This window comes from Ornithodoros turicata, chromosome 1 (genome assembly GCF_037126465.1).
Source record: "Ornithodoros turicata isolate Travis chromosome 1, ASM3712646v1, whole genome shotgun sequence".
Lineage (NCBI taxonomy): Eukaryota > Metazoa > Arthropoda > Arachnida > Ixodida > Argasidae > Ornithodoros > Ornithodoros turicata.
The window spans coordinates 25,947,556-25,959,704 of record NC_088201.1 but is presented as its reverse complement, the minus strand read 5'-3'; the positions used below and the strand labels follow the sequence as shown (position 1 = coordinate 25,959,704).

Here is a 12,149-nt window from a genome sequence, read left to right as displayed (position 1 = left end):
TTTGGGCCGTGATCACGGGCGGATCTACTGGGTATCGTATCTACTCATGTTTTCAGTTCGCAACACCATATGCATCTGTTGGTGGCGATCACTGCATGTGGAGCTTATACATAAAGCGTGCCTTAAAAACCCGTTTTTATGCTTTTTTAGGGTCACGAAATAAAACTGGAAATCATATGTAATCATCTAAACAATGTTGTTTGCCTTCTGATTGGTTGAAAATAAGACCAGCAACTGAAGGGGGTACTTTTTTTTTATTCTGTGTTAGCACCGCGAAGCAACTGGCTATTTGAGCGGCGTACGTGAACAGATCCCTGCTGGAAATAGAAGGCATGATCTCAATGAATTATTCCTGCAATTCCAATGAGATTCAAAGAGAAATCAGACGGCCAATTCGTTCAGTGTGTATAAGCCGAGTATTTCTCCTTTGGAAATTTTGCAGGGATGCTGCCTTCGCGACATCGTGCTCCGCCATGTTGCGTGGCGAACACCGGAATCAGGGAATAAGAAACCAAAAGGAATTGGTCTAATGGGTATCAGTGAGAAACAGTGATTTCCAATTGATTTGATGAGACCCAACATGTTGTGTGGCATAGACTGCACCAATACAAGGAATGAGAAGCCAAGTGAAGGAATTGGCCTAATGGGTATCAATGAGAAACGCTGATTTCCAATTGATTTGATGAGATCCAACATGTTGTGTGGCCACCAATACAAGGAATGAGAAGCCAATTAAAGGAATTGGCCTAATGGGTATCAGTGAGAAACGCTGATTTCCAATTGATTTGATGAGATCCAACGTGTTGTGTGGCCACCAATACAAGGAATGAGAAGCCAATTAAAGGAATTGGCCTAATGGGTACCAATGAGAAACACTGATTTCTAATTGATTTGATGAGACCCAATATGTTGTGTGGCATATAGACTTCACCAATACAAGGAATGAGAAGCCAAGTGAAGGAATTGGCCTAATGGGTATCAATGAGAAACGCTGATTTCCAATTGATTTGATGAGACCCAACATGTTGTGTGGCATAGACTGCACCAATACAAGAAATGAGAAGCCAATTGAAGGAATTGGCCTAATGGGTATCAATGAGAAACACTGATTTCCAATTGACTTGATGAGACCCAACATGTTGTGTGGCCACAAATACAAGGAATGAGAAGCCAATTGAAGGAATTGGTCTAATGGGTATCAATGAGAAACGCTGATTTCCAATTGATTTGGTGAGACCCAACATATTGTGTTGCATAGACTGCACCAATTTTTAGGAATGAGAAGGAATTGGCCTAATGGGTAGGAAACACTGATTTTGAATTGATTTAATGAGATTCAACATGTTGTGTGGCCACCAACACAAAGAATGAGAAGCCAATTGAAGGGATTGGCCTAATGGGTATCACTGAGAAACACTGATTTCCATGTTGTGTGGCATAGACTGCACCAATACAAGGAATGAGAAGCCAATTGAAGGAATTGGCCTAATGGGTATCACTGAGAAACACTGATTTCGAATTGATTTAATGAGATCCAACATGTTGTGTGGTCACCAATACAAGCAATGAGAAGCCGATTGAAGGAATTGGCCTAATGGGTATCAATGAGAAGCACTGATTTCGAATTGATTTAATGAGATCCCACATGTTGTGTGGCCACCAATACAAGGAATGAGAAGCCAATTGAAGGAATTTGCCTAATGGGTATCAGTGAGAAGCACTGATTTCCAATTGATTTAATGAGATCCAACATGTTGTCTGGCCACAGGCCTGGCTCGGGTAAGCCCTGCTCTAGCCAGGGCTAGCCCTGTAAGCAGTGCTCTAGATCATCCTAACTACTATGCCACGGGAGCTGATAAGAGAGTACTATAAAGAGATTATAGTAGTAGTGACACCCTTACTGGAAACAGCAAGTAGTCCGCCGTACAGCAAGTAAATGAAAAGAAGAGATGCAGTTACTAACCAAAATAACGACATATTCGTATTACCTACTCAGAAAACAATAAGGAGGCATGCAGTCAAGATCCATGTGTAAAAAGTCATTCAGCTCAAATCCCTTTGTAGAAAACACAGAAAGGTAGACAATCCAGTGAGCCGAATATTTCAAACATGGACTGTTGTTCTTCTGGACCCGAAAGAACAGTCCCTGTTCAAAGTATCGGCAGCCCTTGTCCTGCTTGAGGCTCATCACTCTTTAGAAAAATGATCCAATCGGAATCCAAATCCCTCTGCAAAAAACTAGTTCAATCCAAAATCCTATCCATTAATTGGCAGCCAATGAAATCCAAACCAAATCTACATGCTATTTGTGATGATTTGAATGCAAATTGAAATCAAACTGCAGGTTTCAAATCCACAATACTGGATCGAGGAAGCCACTCTCCCTCATACACTGCAATGAAAATTCAACCACGGCACCAGACGTCTTGATGAAGACAAAGCCTCATGTCACTGTTGGCTATATCAATTACTGGCACACCAGCAGTTCACACTGGTAACAGTCCGACCACTTAATTAATTTTTAACCATTGAATCGGAGAGTTTGTCCACTTTATCCAGGATGTCACATGTGGCAGTGATGCAGCTCCGCTTCACATGTCCCAGCCCCTCGGGCAACTAATCTGGATTGTTTAGCGACAAGATACAGCACATCGCACTCATGCACAACTTACCTGAATCACTCACTCACTCAATCCCATGTTGTTAAGTTCAGCCTAAAACTCATCAAAAGCCAGAGAGGAGGGATATGTTTACTAGCATATCATACTAACCAACTTGGTGCCACCTGGGGCCCCGATCTTCAAGTTATCGTCATACCATAACGCGCATTAAATGCATCACCTTGCACCATGATTCGCCACAGTCTCTTCCACGAGCCTATCAAAGCGGCTTTGGAGCACACAAACTTTAAATATAACGATAACGCTTGCTATGTGCAAGAGTTCAAAATCGGGGGCACTGGAGCATAGCTTCTTCGTGGGTCAGACTTCATTCATCAGGGATTTTGCCTGCGGTTATGAATAAACATATTGCAAAACCATGTGTGCTGTGTACTTATTTTGTTTCGTTATTGTTAGTTACAGATTCTATAGTGGAATTAATTCTTGGAGAATATGCGATGTCGCGAGTGTATCAGAATCATTCCATGTGTCTAAAAAAGGTCATATCTATGCAGGATTCGCCGGGAGTCGTTGGTTCTTTCGACGATGTGGAAAAATACTTCAAATATATCTCTCATGAAGTTTAGAAATGGTCGGCTCTCATTCACCGTCAAGACCAGGTTGAAATATCCAACGGCTGCCATATTTATATGTTATATGTTTGAAATAGCTCAGGAGTATGATAGACATATCATGATATCCTTCATCAGCTATGTATGGATTAAACCGATCAGTGTTCAGACTATGTACAGGAGTATATCTTTCGGAACGGTGTGCTCAGGTTTATAAAGACCGCAATGAGAAGACAGTTCTTTGGGGTCAAATTTCAACTGGAAAGGCTTTTCCAAATTTCTGTGCCGATGAAATTTTGACACCTGTATTAGTCTCTTCCGAAACAGCCACGAATGTGTGACAAGATGTTGATCCGGTTTGGTATGAGAAAAAATAAAATGGAGGTTGTGGTGCTCATAAAGACAGCAGACTACGGGCTGCAGACAAATGGTCATAGTGCTCGCTCCATTCGTTTCACTAATCACTACTGAACTGGATCTCACACCCTCCCGATGAAACTGAGTGATCCATAACCGGATATATGCAACTGTATTCACCCAGCCTTCATTCTTCAGTCAGGGTTCACTCAGAGCCAGCAGACCTACTGCACCTGCGAGGCATCTTACTCGGATCACTAGCCTATCCAAGAATATCTTGTTATACGGCAATAAAGTGCCGTTCTAGTTAGTTTCCCTCAGTCAAACTTACAATAGGGGAAAAAGTAAATTGGTTTTAACGCGACAGAGCTTGATCACCCTGACAATCACTCACATCGTTTTGTTCGAGTTTCGTTCGATTCTACACTGAGTCACGCCGGCTACACTGTGCTGCACGAAAACGACAAGAGGAATTTGCTGTTAAACACAACCCACCTGTCTGTCATGCTTTTATATGCGAGCATTTCAACAATAACAGATAAAGCATTCCATTCAGCATTAGTTTTAGGAGGTCAGCCTCGCTCTCAACATTACTGTAACAGTACTCCATGCAGTGGAGTGTTGGCTACATACATGTATAGTACGAAAATATGCATTAAATTCAATACAGCTTTGACCGTTCAGACACAAAACAGCTGCATCCAGTGTCAAACGGCACATGGTTATTATGTTGCAATACCAACTCCGGTTATAAAGAGTGCACACGTATTAGATAAAGCAACAGCACACCTGTGACTGTTTTTGCAAGACTTGACTGATCACATTAAAAATATCAGTCAATTTTATTGCAGTCCAAATAGTGGTAAAGAGGTACAGAAAATACACATTAAAACTGTAGCTTCAATAATGACATAGAAATGTGTAAAAAGTTTGATGCTTTAAAATAAAAAGTCTAGAAACAAATGTTTGGCACAAAACATTGCACGCTACATCATAAAAGACACGGCTCACTTTGTGGTGCCTCCCCCAAAAATTGAGAAAAACAGAAAATGGCACACATTATGTAGGAGGACTAATGCTTATGCCTTTCAAAGATTTGCTAAGTTAAACTGTTGTTTAGTACAATAGATCCAGAGCTAAATCGTGCATCAGAGTTGAGTGTTCCCATGATATGAGTATTAAGATAAAGGCACTGCAGGAATGTGGAACAAGAGCAGATAAGTGCACCTGGCATTAACAAGAAGTATGCCATAAAGTACTGGTCAGACAAACAGGCGTGCCAGAAAAAGAAGATTTGGGGGATTTATAAAGTCTTAATAGCACAACCACAGCTGCTGGTAGCGAGAATAGAACTATACGTCCACTTGTTTTGAAGCAACACTCATCTGTTACAGAGCATCACCAGTTGCAAATAGGTTGAAAAAAACGAGATCTGGGAGAAGTACAGCAGAGATAGCCACATATGCAAAGTTGAACAAAATAGTTTGTTTAAGGCAAAATGGTATACTAAGAAATGTACCAGTTCAATTAGAGAAAGCATGCCATTTTCGTTTGTTTCTTATGACCCTACAACGAACTGCATGATTGAGCTTCGTGGCATGCTCAAACACAGAAAAGAAAACTGCAATAGTCCACCTGTATTCTTGAGTAAGCCTCCGTACTCAATGGCTCACAGAGGCACAAGCTCTTGAACGGATGATTTGCGAATGAGAACAGGTTCAAGAGGAGTGTCCTGGCTGTTTGTCTTCACGCCTTCAACTTGATGGACAACATCCAATCCTTCAAGGACCTTGCCAAGTACGACATGGTGGCCGTCCAGCCAAGATGTTGCCACAGTAGTGATGAAAAATTGGGCTCCGTTTGTGTTCTTGCCTAATATGAAAAATAAATAAAAACTGCAGCTCACAATTTCAGGTCTATAACACTGGGAACAATGGCCCGGAGAGCTGTGCAAGAATTCTTAAGTGCGTACTCATACAAGAGAATTGTACTTAAGAATACATTACGGGAACATTGTGATGGAAAGTAGCTGTTGTTAAGGATATGGAAGATTGAAATATGGAAGTCGTTGAAAAAGCCAACTGCTAAATCTGAGGGAAATGGAATTTGTTGGAGTACTCAATATCCTATGTTTTATGGCTGAGGGCCCAACATCACAGCATAACCGTCTACACTGATTTACACTGCAGACACAGACTTAGTCCTAATAGCAATTGCTTGCAAGCAAAGAGACTTATTCAATCTCGCAAACAAATCTGACACAGCTCATTATTGCACATATGAATCAATTTTTTTTCTAACTAATCCACCTTGTTACCTAAATGCGTAGCTGTCCCAGATATTTAGCCACATGTGGGGACATTATATAACGTATTGGGACTATGCACATGTTCCATAACTAGGGTTTCGGGTCTTCGGATTAATCCCCAAAACTCCGGAAAATATACACCAGTAAAATTTTGGCAACTAGGATTTATCCAAAACTCTTTTTTAGAGATCCCAGAATTCAGCACTAAGGGTCCCGTTTTCCTTGTCCTCCACGTGAACGAAACACTACAATGGAACAACAACAACAGATAAATCGTGGCTATGACATGGAACAGACGTGGCACAAAGTGGCCATTCTGAAAGGTTGCTAGTTGGCGCAAATAGCGGGATGGGACGAAAGCAGAAGAACAATTGCGCACTTTGAGGAGGAGGGGAGGCAGGATTCATAGAAAAAGGGGAAAGTGAAAACACTAGCCACTGGACATTTTCCAGGTAGCCTTGAGAAATGGCCTCAAGCGCACTCATGTCGAGCAGAGTCACTAAATAGGGCACCTTGTGTAGCGACTCCAATGTCAGGGCACCCCTAAAAAAAAAAAAAAAAAAACAACCTTCCTCGTCGTGGGGGCTGGTAACCCGTGATGAGAGGCAATCTCGACACAAAAGAAAACTAGCTCCATCAACCAGCCATCAGGGCACAGCTTTTCTGGCTAAGCTCTAGATTACTGGAACCTTCAGAAGTGGATAGATCTAAAAGCGATAAAACCCCGGTGCAGGGGACACAAAGAGACAACACAGACGAAGCACTGTCTTGCAGTGCTTCGTCTGTGTTGTCTCTTTGTGTCCCCTGCACCGGGGTTTTATCGCTTTTAGATGTACCACCAAACAGCCCGGTTTTTATCGCTTTTTGAAGTGGATAGTTCTGGATAAATCCGAATTGCTTTATATTTTACCGGCATATGTGTTTTTTATAAATCCAAAAACCTGGAACCCTACTGATAAGGAAGCATCCAAATGTTTCCAACTTGCTGTAAACTCATTGCAAAGGGATCTGCGATTACGCATACATATCTGCTTCTGACATATGTACCCGTGCATCAGTTACTTGCAGAGAGCCATCAGTGTCCGATGCATAGCACTAGTTCATTATTTGTTGGTAACACGGTGTCATTTTATTCCTCGTGGACCACTGATCACGGCATCGAAGTCCCCACGCGAAAGAGCGGCGTAGCTTTACTGTTATTCGATGGAATACATGACAAGAGCAGACACCAGATGTTGAGAGTATGCCGGGATTCCCTCTGGAAAAACGAGAAAACGTCCCTAAGAACCAATGAGGGAGAGTCCTTGAGAAAAGGAATGCTGCAGCCGTGCAGGCGTTTCATATAGTTATGGAGCGTCTGGACGGCCCCTTCTCCTCTGGGCGTTGCCCTCTCGCTCCTTCGCTTGGGGAGTGAAGTCACACCACCGGAGCCTCTGCAGCTACGGAAGCAGCGTGTGGTATCAGTTTCATAGATGGGTTTCCAGATGCGACCGTCCCTTTAAGTCGTGGCATAAGTGCCTTTCTCTCTGTCAGGTGAAACTTTCTCCTACTTGCATGTTCACTTTCATGTCATCACCAATTCAAGTCCAGGAGATATAAATTCACCTACCAGCATTAGCCATGCTCAAGGTTCCAGGCCCGGTGTGCTTCAGAGCAAAGGTTTCATCATCAAAGTACTTTCCATAGATACTTATGGACCCCCTGCCTTGAAGTTTCTCCACGTCACCACCTGTGAGCATGTACCACAAGAGCTTACTTGCGTTAATTATCTCACTTTTAATGAATAGCAATGAATAAAAATATTTGCTGCAGAAGGCAAATTTTCCCAAAAGCCAAAAATCTATTTCTTCAAATGAGAAAAGTGTTTCAATGCACGATCCCTTATACCTCGGCAACAAGAATAGTAAGGCATTGAAGGCACTAAGGCATCATCCCCTGAATTAAAAAGTCAATGCAATAAAATGTAGACTGCAATATTTAAATATGTGATGTACCATGCACTAATTGAATATCAATTACCAGAAGCATCTTAGTTCCAGCTATGAAACCTTCACGAGTGGATGTCTAATAAGAGCAATCCTAAATTACTCTGGCAAATACAATCTTAACTAAGACCACAGAAATAACCCTGAAGCAATCAGCCCTTGAATAAGAAGGAATGAGCTCAATACAAATTTAAAACAAAATAGTACAAATAAATCTACAACCCGTTCAAGTGAGACATCTAAAACAGGAACTGTGTGCCCGCTCTGATATAAATACGTGCATTGCAGAAGTAATGAGTAGTTACTCTAAGTGAACGTTGCTCATGCAAATTTTAGCCATGCAGCAACAGACAATACCTTATGAGCTACAGTGACAAAGGCACTTGGATGACATCATCGCTGGAACGATCATCTTCAGAATTTCCACACATCCATATAGTGTTAGCAACCTTCAAAGAGCATCATCCCACATGATATGATGCAACAGAGGGCACAGTGCAAAATATTTACACTGTCAACCTTTGTTGTAACACACATCAATGACACCAAAAACCTATGTATACTGAATGAGCACCTGAACACAACATGAATTTCCTGTCATATTTTGTAATTGCATCACAGCTGAAGACTAAAAGACAAACATTCAAGAGACAATTATGAATGTTTCTCCATGAACCAGTATATTTAATAAATATACATCAATAAATGTAATAAATATGCATTATTTTACGACTTCGAGGACAGTGCTGTCCCAGCCAGTGATAAAAGTCTGACACCCAAGTGCATTCATTCCGGTTACTTTGCCCTCCCCACCACATCTGTGTAGCATATCTTGCTGGAAGAGCCAATTGAGGTCAGACGTCTCCGGTCACAGATGTGAAATGAAGATACTTGTGGTAGAAAGCGGACCATGAAAGGGGATGTAGAAGGAGCTAAAGTGGGAGTAAGCCTTTATTCTTGGGCTTTGCCAAAAGCAGAAGAACTGGCGGAGCACAAGGCGGCATGGCTGAATATTTTAGAGCAGCATTACAGCTAGCTATTAAAGAATATGAGAATTCAACGGTAAACTGTGATAGTCTTTCAAATTAACCAGCATACAGAATAAGCATACTGAGATGCCACAGTTGCCACTTTTGTACACTGAACTGTTTGCACAGGTCAACTTCACTGGACAAAATGAAGCCTTATTTTACAAAACTTTCTACTGTGAAGTTAGAAATGTGACATGACAACATTTTCGTGCCACCATTCCAGATAGACTGCTCTTTCACCTCAACTAGCCATATATCATGGCAGCCATGCTTACAAGAACTTTATTAATCGTGTAAATGTCATAAAATAAAAAAATGCCGGCCGGCAAGAATGGATAAAATGCCCTGCTATTCTGATGTGCCATAGCTTCACTGAATCGACGAAATCATTTCACAATCTAGAGGACAGCACTGTCTCGCCCAATTATGCAAGTCTGACACCGAGACCCAAGTGCATTCATTCCAGTTACTTTACCCTCCCTATCACATCTGTGTAACATTATCTTTCTGGCAAAGTCAACCGAGGTCATATATCTCCTGTTGCAGATGAGAAATGAAGATACTTGTGGTGGAAAGCAGACCATGAAAGGGAGACCTGAAAGCTGTTAATGTGGGAGCAAGTCTATTTTTAGTTTTCAGCACTTGGGGAGAGCTGGCGATTGTATATACTACCAGTACATAAACAGGATGCAGACTGAAAGTCTAAATTTAGTGCATCCTTTGCATGCAACCCTACATGGTCAATGCACAGGACCCAAAGGGGCAGCCAAAACAAATGCACCAGAGTCAAGGGTCCTCTGTTCACAGCAAAAAGTGTAGTGGAGCTAACATAGCATTATTGCAAATCATACCCTGGATCATGAAGTCTTTGATGACACGATGGAACACGGTGCCCTCATACTTGAGTCCCTTGTAACCATCTCCAGCAAAAGCAATAAAATTCTTCACAGTCTTGGGAGCAACTTTGCCATAGAGGCCAATAACCACTTTACCAAGGTCACGAGAGCCAGAACTGATCTCAAAGGTTACTTTGTGGGTTACAGTGGTGTCTGGCTGAAAATGTGTAAATGAAGCAAGGTTCCATCAGTGGTAATGCTATCTGCATGCACGTATAAGAAACAAGCAAAACTAGCACTCTTTCTTGTTTAGAGTATTTATTGCCTTCCATTCGCAGCACAAATAGAGACATATTATGCAGGCCTTGCATGCATGAAAAGTTCAGCACAATGACTGGTTTTGCAAAATGAGGGATATAAACTGAAAGTGCATTTATTAATCCAGAGGTACAACCCACCCTGGATTCTTTATGAATATTCCAAAAGCAACATTAAAGGAGAGATAGAGGCCCATATCTATAGCAGCGAAACCTACCAAACTGGTTCTAGCATATTCTTCAGTATGCGAAAACAGATGGAAAATGTCAGATCTGAGAAAAGTTTTCCTATCCCCTATAGATGCTTAGCATTATTCTGCATTTGAAGCAACACAAGAGGGGAAAAAGCGTAAGGTGAAAACAGTAAACTGAAACACAGATCCCAGAATCTTCATAATTTGAATAAGAGAAAAAACGAAGTTAATTAATAGAAATAGCTAATGTAAGGAAAGAACCAAGCTTGTTTAACATATATGTATGCCATGAAAAGTAATGTGCCACATCTGAATGAATAAAAAGAGGACACATTAGATGCTAAAAAATATGAAAATTAACTCTGGGTTTAGTTTTCATTCAATAAGCTGAAAATGAGAAAAGCTCAGTTAGCACTGTAGCATCAACTTTGCTATGAAGTTATTTTGCAGGTATCTGACAATTTTGAAGCATGACAAGCATTTTTACTTGTTTCACCTTTAACTTCAAAAGTTAGTAACTTCAAAACAGTTATTCCTGGACAGATCAAGATATTATCAGTAGACTATTGATAGTGCAGAGGAGTGAGCAGCTCAGTTTGTTTTACTGATTTACAACAAACTAATCTAGGATTTTTGTACATGATTTCCAAGCACCATATATCATTTGCAAAAGTTTCAACAACTGCTCTGCCACTGGCATTTTCACAGTACCCAACAAATGTGGTACTTTATCTATAGAAATATGTTCTTATACCACCATTCTTGAGTAATGCTAAGGGAAGGGCCTCGTGACGAGGGCTACGGATATTTCGAACAGTGACTGTTCGAAATATCGGCGGCTCTCGTCCCGAGGTTCTTCTAACATTTCCTTTCCAGTTCGCTAGATTTTGTACCTTTCTACTTTCTTGGTAAGTTCTACAAGAACTTGTATGAACAGATTGTTAGTTTCCCCACTACTGTTGTCAGCAGCTGATTATCTTCTGCTTGTATAGAGATATAGCTTGAACACCTTGAAGTTAACTATGGGTCAGAAGCATACAACTGATTGTTGATTCGGTGATTTTTGTGCTAGAGTACATCCCTCAAGAAGTACAAATCTAGTTTGAATATGATGCAGAGTATTATGTGGGCCACGCCCAAGTTGACAGAGCCTCGACAGGGAGCGGCTATCAAAACATCAGGTCATGCTTTACTGGTCACACGCGACAGGAGATCCTACTGCGAGGCGCGTTTGTTCAACGGGCAATTTGTAATAAAATTCTTAAAATGCGTTCTTTGTGTATAGTTTGCAGTACCAGATTTACTTCGTGAAAAAGGCTGCTCAGAAAAAAAAAAAAAAAAAGAAGTAGAGAAACACAGGAAACATATCTGCGTGCATATTTGCAACACTAGCGAAATGCTCAAATAGGCAGCCTGAAACCGGCATATATTTGTGCAAGTAGCACCACATCAGACAGCAGCTGTCTTCGATCGGCTCAGGGTAGGGTCACTAATCAGGCTACCCTTTTTGGTGCCTCACGGAAACTTTATTCTGGCAGCAACGATAGACTTCGTCAAGGGGTCATTCTTCAAGTAATTTGATGCCTTTTCGAGCCAAACCGCAAAAGCGAGCGGATCCGACACCAAGCGAACTCAGATACTACTTGTAGTCAACTTGCAGCTTTATGAGAAGTATGTTTACTTACCGATGAGCCTCGTGCATCAGATGCGGTACAGATGATCAGAACTAACGAAAACTTCAAGAAAAAATTCATCGTATGATACTTCTAAATGGAGCTCACCAAAACACAGCAGCACAGACAAAGACACGAATGGTGCACTGGTGCAGCAGGCAGACTAGATACACTTGATATAGCCTACAACCTGAGCGAATTCAAACAACACTGTGC

General features: G+C 41.3%; 1 protein-coding gene and 1 long non-coding RNA gene across 2 annotated transcripts; one reads left to right on the top strand and one right to left on the bottom strand.

The window, feature by feature from the left end:
• LOC135397782 (uncharacterized) lies at positions 1–3,326 on the top strand. The gene is made up of 3 exons (XR_010423749.1): positions 1–31; positions 2,345–2,494; positions 3,176–3,326. It is a non-coding gene; the product is annotated as an uncharacterized LOC135397782 (long non-coding RNA).
• A 1,059-nt stretch (positions 3,327–4,385) lies between these two features.
• Positions 4,386–12,107, bottom strand: LOC135377707 (uncharacterized). The gene is made up of 4 exons (XM_064610320.1): positions 11,946–12,107; positions 9,765–9,966; positions 7,507–7,626; positions 4,386–5,461 (listed from the first exon to the last, which is right to left on the bottom strand). The coding sequence occupies exons 1-4, from the start codon at positions 12,012–12,014 to the stop codon at positions 5,259–5,261; spliced, it is 594 nt and encodes a 197-aa protein (XP_064466390.1). The 5' UTR covers positions 12,015–12,107; the 3' UTR covers positions 4,386–5,258.
• Positions 12,108–12,149: the final 42 nt, after the last annotated feature.

What these genes read in the sequence shown, in the direction of transcription:
- LOC135377707 (XM_064610320.1), bottom strand. Translation starts at nt 12,014, where the DNA reads ATGAATTTTTTCTTGAAGTTTTCGTTAGTTCTGATCATCTGTACCGCA. An exon ending in CTGATGCACGAGGCTCATCG is followed by an intron (nt 9,967 to 11,945) that starts GTAAGTAAACAT and finishes ACACATTTTCAG; the next exon opens with CCAGACACCACTGTAACCCA. An exon ending in CTTGAGCATGGCTAATGCTG is followed by an intron (nt 5,462 to 7,506) that starts GTAGGTGAATTT and finishes TTTTCATATTAG; the next exon opens with GCAAGAACACAAACGGAGCC.